Source organism: Cherax quadricarinatus, chromosome 9 (assembly GCF_038502225.1).
Source record: "Cherax quadricarinatus isolate ZL_2023a chromosome 9, ASM3850222v1, whole genome shotgun sequence".
Taxonomy (NCBI): Eukaryota; Metazoa; Arthropoda; class Malacostraca; order Decapoda; family Parastacidae; genus Cherax; species Cherax quadricarinatus.
The window spans coordinates 25,183,082-25,191,957 of NC_091300.1; the positions used below are offsets into that span (position 1 = coordinate 25,183,082).

General features: G+C 37.8%; 1 protein-coding gene across 2 annotated transcripts in view; it reads left to right on the plus strand.

The window, feature by feature from the left end:
• The window catches only part of LOC128685963 (cyclin-dependent kinase 9), a 68,324-nt gene extending 61,332 nt beyond the window's left edge, over positions 1-6,992 (plus strand). Inside the window, exons 8-9 of one of the 2 annotated variants that reach the window (XM_070083361.1) lie at positions 4,293-4,430; positions 6,628-6,887. In XM_070083361.1, the coding sequence (XP_069939462.1) occupies positions 4,293-4,430; positions 6,628-6,738 (249 nt within the window). In that variant the 3' untranslated portion in view covers positions 6,739-6,887. Of the gene's footprint in view, positions 1-4,292; positions 4,431-6,627 lie in introns of both variants that reach the window. The other variant, XM_070083360.1, reaches the window with a different exon arrangement.
• Positions 6,993-8,876: the final 1,884 nt, after the last annotated feature.

An 8,876-nucleotide genomic window follows, 5' to 3' on the forward strand; every position in this document is an offset into this window, starting at 1 on the left:
AACACTATGCGATGCCAGCGTTATGTGGGGGTCCACTGTATATGGTAGTGAACTGTATTGTAAATTTTACATCTGATACAGTATCGTATGTTACTGTTTTCTTTAAGTATTATCAACACAGTGGAATGGGAGAATACCACCGTAGTGTCATCCTGCCAGAATGTCCTATAACCTATGCCCTAAGTAAAGAGAAACGATTCTGAAACATGTGTAATACATATTCAGCTGGCGAGCAGGCCGGCCAGGTGGGTGGGTGGTTGGTTGGCTGTCTGGCTGACTGAATTTGGCTCTTTCTCCATCTGTATCTGTCTCTGTCTTTGTCTTTCTCTCACAGGTACTCATAAGTAAAGTTATCATACATAGTGTAAATTACCTAGGATAACCCAAAAAATCCAGACGAAGTGCTATATAGTGGATCTGTGCTTCAGTTCCCTAAATTAATAATAATAATAATAATTATTATTATTATTATTATTATTATTATTATTATTATTACAATACGTATGTATTAATAATAATAATAATATTATTAAAATATAATATAATATAGTGTTTACTCATTACTTACCTTAAAATATCTGTAATCTTAATGTAGAGTGAGAGGTGAGTAAACAAGATTAAATGAATAAATGAGAGAGAGAATGAGAGTGTAGAATGTTTGCAAGTTTTGTAAACAAACTAGTTGTTGTTTTTGTTGTTACCAGCCCGGACACAGATAGTTTTTGTTCACTCTGTCAAGCCAACTGAAAAAAATCTCATATTTGTTAATTTATATGTTTATGTGCTACGTAGCATGCTTATTATATAATTTTGAAAAAAAAAATAGATGGATTAAGCAAAATGTCTATATTAACATTTTATACATATTTAATGGGCCTCAGAGTGATTATTATTGTTATTATCATTATTAATATGGTGTCTTCAAGACCAATAACACATTCTTAATGATTTTAATGTGCACTTGCATGCCAGCACAGGCACAAGATGTGGAGTTTAAAGCAGTTAAGTTCATATTTTATTCATTCTAGAGTGTATATCAGGTTTTTATGTCATATTGTTTATTATGTCATATTAGATGAATTGTGATAGATAAATAAGCCGTAGAGCAATATTAGCGTCATGTTGAAGATGTGATGACTCTGCTTCGTGTGTAATACCTGTTGGTTCATAAGCAGCTCTGAGACAGAGAGACAAGCAGACAGAAAGACAGACACACAGGAAGACATAAAGACAGATAAGCAGACAGACAGACAGATACAGACAGACAGATACAGACACAGATACAAACAGACAGACAGATACAGATAGGTTTACGTGCAACAGTGAAAACAAATAGTTTAAGTTTAATATGTTTATTATGCACCCCATACCCATCCTGTGGGCGGTAGTCAAAAGATTACAGAGGTATATAATTGGTCCAGGGACTGGACTCCAAAGTTTTGATAGCTGAGCAAGTTACAAAGGTAATGAACTAGATCTGGTCATAATCATGACAAGTTACAAAGGTAATGAGCTCCAGGTAGAGCTGGTCACACTCATGAATAATTGCAAAGGTAATGAATCATAAACACATTAATCATGAGAATTTACAAAGGTAATGAGCTCCAGGTAGAGCTGGTCAAAATCATGACAAGTTTCAAAGGTAATGAATGATAAACACGTTATCACATGATTACAATCATAGACAAATTACAGAGTAATGAGCAGTTAACAAACATAGCAGGGAATTCATCCATTGCCCCAACAACAAATGTTGCTAGGTGCCTGTCTCTCCTCGGTAGACAGCCATTGCAAACAGCAGCAAGTTGCCCCGGGATCTGCTGCTTGCACGAGCACCATCAACCCTCCCCAAGAGGTCCAAGAAGCCAGTGACTCCGTTAGCAGCCCGATGGAGAGCTCCCCTAGGGACATGTCAGCATCCTGGTGGACGCCAAGTTGATTGAAGATCCCAGGCCCTCGTGTGCACGGATGTTGAAGCTTGAGGAACTGAGTACACACTGCCTGTGGCACACCTGACAGCTGCCTTGCGGTCGAACTCCACGATGCTGTCCCTGTAGTGGAAGTTCCTGTGAGCCCGGCACTCCCTGCAGTGCCATCGCTGACATCGTGGGTTAGGGGAGAAGTACCCTCTACAGATGTGGTGGCGCTGGGAGTTGGGTGGGTGAGGCGGGGGAGACGCGCAGGGGTGAGGCGTTATGAGAGGGTCACTGTTTACTACACACGCCCTCCCCCTCCCCCCCCCAGCGGAGAGGGGGGGAGGCGCTGACTGGTCCTGACTCGACAACACCAAATCCTCTGAAACTGCACAACACTTCAACTGTTTACGCTGAAACGATGCACTGGGATGTCCGTTCGCTGCTCTGGTATCTTCTCAAAGCATTCACACTGAGTTCTGTTAAGTAGGGACCTGGTCAGCCTCTTTGACCAGGAGCTATCCTTGAAAATCCCGCAGCTAGCCTGCTACACAACCTGCCGTGTCGGCGATGTTGAGCCCTCGATGCCAATGGAAAACAAATAGAGAGAGTTTGAGAGTAAGAGCCTCTCCTGCCTTGCCACAATTTCCAGTGCAAGATTCAGACTTCCTCATAGGGGCCATGGTGAAATTTACTGTCCAGTTAATGCAGTATGATGCTGCTGATAGGGCAGGGTAACTCAAACTGATGCTGCCTGCATGGCACATTGCCGCCGCGAGTATCGTCAAATATTGTACAGCGGTATGCATCAGCCGACCCAGCCCAGCTGCATGGTCGTAAGTCGAGTGGATGTATGTCGAGCAGGCCGTAAGTCGGATAGTTTTCATTGACAGATATCACTTCTGTTTTTATTACATTAAGAAAAGATTAATTTGCATTGCTTATTGAGGGATGGTGGATCATGAAATTTTGGTTATTACCTAAATTGCTTAAAAAATTATAGGTACAGTAGTCTCTTTGTATCCATGGAGGATATATTCCAAGACCTACAGTGGATACTCAAAAATAGATGGATTAAGCAAAATGTCTATATTAACATTTTATTCATTATCATTATTAATATGGTGTCTTCAAGACCAATAACACACTCTTAATGATTTTAATGTGCACCTGCATGCCAGCACAGGCACAAGATGTGGAGTTTAAAGCAGTTAAGTTCATATTTTATTCATTCTAGAGTGTATATCAGGTTTTTATGTCATAGTGTTTATTATGTCATATTAGATGAATTGTGATAGATAAATAAGCCGTAGAGCAATATTAGCGTCATGTTGAAGATGTGATGACTCTGCTTCGTGTGTAATACCTGTTGGTTCATAAGCGGCTCTGAGACAGAGAGACAAGCAGACAGAAAGACGGACACACAGGAAGACATAAAGACAGATAAGCAGACAGACAGATAGACAGACATACAGACAGACAGATACAGACAGACAGATACATATACAAACAGACAGACAGATACAGATAGGTTTACGTGCAACAGTGAAAACAAATAGAGAGAGTTTGAGAGTAAGAGCCTCTCTTGCCTTCTTGCCACAATTTCCAGTGCAAGATTCAGACTTCCTCTTAATGGCCATGGTGAAATTTACTGTCCAGTTAATGCAGTATGATGCTGCTGATAGGGCAGGGTAACTCAAACTGATGCTGCCTGCATGGCACATTGCCGCCGCGGGTATCGTCAAATATTGTACAGCGGTATGCATCATCCGACCCAGCCCAGCTGCCAGATGCATGGTCGTAAGTCGAGTGGATGTATGTCGAGCAGGTCGTAAGTCAGATAGTTTTCATTGACGGATATCGCTTCTGTTTTTATTACATTAAGAAAAGATTCATTTGCATTACATATTGAGGGATGGTGGATCATGAAATTTTGGTTATTACCTAAATTGCTTAAAAAATTATAGGTACAGTAGTCTCTTCGTATCCATGGGGGATAAATTCCAAGACCTACAGAGGATACTCAAAAATGTGGATACTAGTGAACCCTATATATAAGCTGTTTTTTGTTTACATACATGCCTCTAATAAGTTAAATTCATAAATTATGCACAGGAAGTCAAAAATTATCACTTTTTCAATGATGGGAAGCATTTCACGGCTTCTCTTAGGTTTTGAAGAACTGCCACCATTACTGCTTTTGTGCTTTAGGGCCAGAATTAAGGGTTATTTCTGAGCCATGTTAAACAGCAGATAACTGAAACCATGGAAACAGAATCCTCAGGTATGGGGTTCTACTCTATATGTTAAGAGATAATGATAAATTGATGTAATAACGCTTTAATTTTCTACAGTGGAAATCCGTAATATCTTTCACAGGCATTAGATTTGTTAGATAAACTTCTCACCTTAGATCCTAGTAAGAGAACAGATTCTTCCTCTGCCTTGGATCATGATTTCTTCTGGACAGACCCAATGCCAGGCGATTTATCCAAGATGCTGTCGCAACACACTCAGGTATTGTGCATTCATTATATTCTTGAAATTTTATGTGATAATTTAGCAAATGAGCTTTCTTTTTCAAGGTCACCTTACCTCAGTGGAAGAAGGCCTGTGTAATAAAAAAGAAAAAGCTTTAGTACAGTGTATACACTTGAATTAGGTTAACCATAATTTCTGGCATAAAGCGCTATCTTGGCTTCCAGTTTTTTTACGTGTGTATTTCAGAGATTTTAGTATTCAACCAGTTATACGTGTGTATTTCAAAGATTTTAGTATTCAACCAGTTATTTAGGACTGCATGCTTTTGTTTCTCACTGGGTCTGTATTGCTCTTTCTATAATTTTTTTTTTTTTTTTTTTTTTTTCCAACAAGTCGGCCGTCTCCCACCGAGGCAGGGTGACCCAAAAAAGAAAGAAAATCCCCAAAAAGAAAATGCTTTCATCATCATTCAACACTTTCACCACACTCACACATTATCACTGTTTTTGCAGAGGTGCTCAGAATACAACAATTTAGAAGCATGTACGTATAAAGATACACAACATATCCCTTCAAACTGCCAATATCCCAAACCCCTCCTTTAAAGTGCAGGCATTGTACTTCCCATTTCCAGGACTCAAGTCCGACTATATGAAAATAACCGGTTTCCCTGAATCCCTTCACTAAATATTACCCTGCTCACACTCCAACAGATCGTCAGGTCCCAAGTATCATTCGTCTCCATTCACTCCTATCTAACATGCTCACGCACGCTTGCTGGAAGTCCAATCCCCTCTCCCACAAAACCTCCTTTACCCCCTCTCTCCAACCCCTCCTTCCTTCCCCTATAGATTTATATGCTTTCCATGTCATTCTACTTTGATCCATTCTCTCTAAATGACCAAACCACCTCAACAAACCCTCTTCTGCCCTCTGACTAATGCTTTTATTAACTCCACACCTTCTCCTAATTTCCACACTCCGAATTTTCTGCATAATATTTACACCACACATTGCCCTTAGACAGGACATCTCCACTGCCTCCAACCATCTCCTCGCTGCTGCATTTACCACCCAAGCTTCACATCCATATAAGAGTGTTGGTACCACTATACGTACTTACATACATTCCCTTTTTTGCCTCCATAGAAAGCGTTTTTTGACTCCACATATACCTCAACGCACCACTCACCTTTTTTCCCTCATCAATTCTATGATTAACCTCATCCTTCATAAATCCATCCGCCGACACGTCAACTCCCAAGTATCTGAAAACATTCACTTCTTCCATACTCCTCCTCCCCAATTTGATATCCAATTTTTCTTTATCTAAATCATTTGATACCCTCATCACCTTACTCTTTTCTATGTTCACTTTCAACTTTCTACCTTTACACACATTCTCAAACTCATCCACTAACCTTTGCAATTTTTCTTTAGAATCTCCCATAAGCACAGTATCATCAGCAAAAAGTAACTGTGTCAATTCCCATTTTGAATTTGATTCCCCATAATTTAATCCCACCCCTCTCCCGAACACCCTAGCATTTACTTATTTTACAACCCCATCTATAAATATATTAAACAACCATGGTGACATTACACATCCCTGTCTAAGACCTACTTTTAGAAATATAAGTATGAAAAATAAACATATGAACTGCAACAGCTCCTCTTCCTCAGTGTGCAGGCGATATACCTCCTGCCTCAAGGACTCAGTCTGGGATTCAGGGAAATTAATTAGCCAGACTTAGGTCTTGGAGGTGGGAAGTACAGTGCCTGCACAGTGAAGGAGAGGTGGGGATATTGAATGAATGATGGTGAGGGTATTTCCTTTGCTTAGTTACTCTGTCTTGGTGGGGAGATGGCCTGTGTGTTAAAAAATACGACAAAATTAGCTACATATTTTAATATTGGAGTGCTTAGTATAAGTGCAAAGGTTGTTATATAAAGCACTATTAACAATGTAGTTGAATAACCAGGGAGAATACACAGGACAGGATTCTTTAGTTTTGAGTATAATTGTTGGGGGTAATTGTAATGTTCACTTTCTAATTTATTCTTAAATCCAATATATCTTAGCCTTATTAAAGTTGCTACCAATTTTTGTAATAAAAATTGTATGGGTATTTTACTGAGATGGGAGACTGGGGTAATATACCTTCCTCATTAGGCTTAATGCAGTCAAACCACATCTAGATATTTGTTGCTATTAATTTTTTCTTTCTTGCAGAGTATGTTTGAGTATTTAGCACCAGCAAGAAGACCAGGAGCTTCAAATAGACCTGTGATTCAGCCACGACAACCAGACAATGTGTCATCTTATCAAGAACGTGTATATTAAGGAGGAGATTCAGCTTTGGAATTAGTCTAAATAGATTTTTAATGTTATATTTTGTACTGTACAATATATATCAGCTTATGGACAGTTAGTATTGTTGTTCATAGATAACGTGCATAATTATCCATTTGACTTGTAGTCATTTACTAAACATCGTTAAAGCTTACCTCTCCGTGCAGTATATAAGGTATTTATAAAAATTTGACATTTGTTGAATTAAAGAAAAATGTGTGCGAGGGGATTTTTTTTTTTTTTTTGTCTCTTGGGTTTTTATGCTTTGATGGTAAATAGTTTGATTCAATAACTGGACATGAAATAAGAGTTAACAATTGAATTTAAAGATACTTTGAGTCATTAAGTTTTTGTATTTATTGCATAACATCTTGGTTTGCTGTGAACATAGTATTAATTAATTTGAAATCACAATGCATTTAAATTGTGGAAAGTAGGTCTCATTAAGGGTTTGCAAACTTTCTTAAATTGTCTCCAAAATGAGCTGCTTATAATTATGAAATCTTGAAGAAATTTTTTTTTATCATTGACTAACTGTGAAAGATTATTTAGCAGAGAAAATGGGGAAAACTATTATATTATTTTGGTAGCATCAGCTAGAAATATCTGTTGTTGGTCTCATATATAAACATTAATATAGTCTTGTTCTGTGAGAAAGTTTTTTGTTATTTATTGTTAAAAGTTTTTCTTAACTTCTCAGTTGCTCACACTTTATGGTATGTTTAAATGTTTTTACTTATGCACTTGAATGAGCACCAATGGCAAGCATTAGATGAAGTGAAGTGTTTGTTATTGGTGTTCCAGTAACACTTCAGCTATCTGGTACCTTTTATGGTTGGGAATACCAGTTAAAAGTTTATGAAACAAGCAGTTAACTGATGAAGGTGGTGGCATAGTTCAGAAATTTAACATGTGCTATGCAAGACAAGACATTTCTCAAAAAGTTACATTCGCAGTTACAGTAGTAGGTTAGGTGCTGTCAGTTTTTTAAATTACGTTCAGTTAGTACCCTGTCTAGTGCTGTTTCAAAATTAGTGCATTCCTTTGAAGATCTTAACTGATAATAAAATAATAATAATGATGCCTTGTTAAATACTTCATGAAGTAGTGTTGTTACAAAAGTGGTGATAACTAAACCAAAGATAATAAAGGTTAAAATTGATTGGGCTGATGGAGTCCAGAATGGAATACATTCCATAGCAAGTCTTTGGTCAGTATCATATATAGGGATTATTTTTTATTTTTAATATATTTATTTAAAAGATCTTTGTAGATCATCACCCAACCCTTTTAATCTTCTCCTGGACCAGCAGATAGTCACAAATACCATACACTAATCCAAAAATATCAATGCATGTTAGAATATGCAACATTTTATGGTAAGTCAACTTGAAAAAAAATTCTATGTATATATTGGTCTTCTACAATGAAATAATGAAATAATCAGCTCTGGCAGGGTCTCGGCTCAGATGTCACTTAGTAATGAAAACTTCAATGAGTACACTTATTTTTTAAAGTAAAGACGTCATTGCATGAAGAAGTCTAGCCTTCATGAAGATTAATAATGTCACTGTAAACTACTGTACCCCTATCAGGGCAAAATTTTCTTTTTTGATGAACATTGTTTCCTGAGGAAAATGTTTAAATACTTGTTTTTTTTAACAAACCAGCCGTATCCCACAAGAAAAACAAAAGTTGTTCTTAAATTTAGTAATTTATGTAGGAGAAGGGGTTACTAACCCCTTTCTCCCGGCATTTTAATCGCCTCTTACAACACGTATGGCTTACATAGGAAGAATTCTTTTCCACTTCCCCATGGAGAGTTTAAATACATATCTGAATTTAAATTTGACGTACTGAAATGCAATAATTGAAATAGGCGAGTGCTATGAACACTGCTGCTTACAGTATTTCAGAACTTCATCACAGGACTCTCATAAGCCTAATTGACTACATTTTTGTTTGATATGAATACTGTGCCACTACTGTGCATGATCATCTGCCATAAGAACATAAGAATGGAGGAACACTACAGAAGGCCTACTGGCCCATGCGAGGCAGGTCCTTATCAAAACGACCTCTACCTTAAGCTACCCAAGAAATAACTCCCGTACCCAATGACACCAATC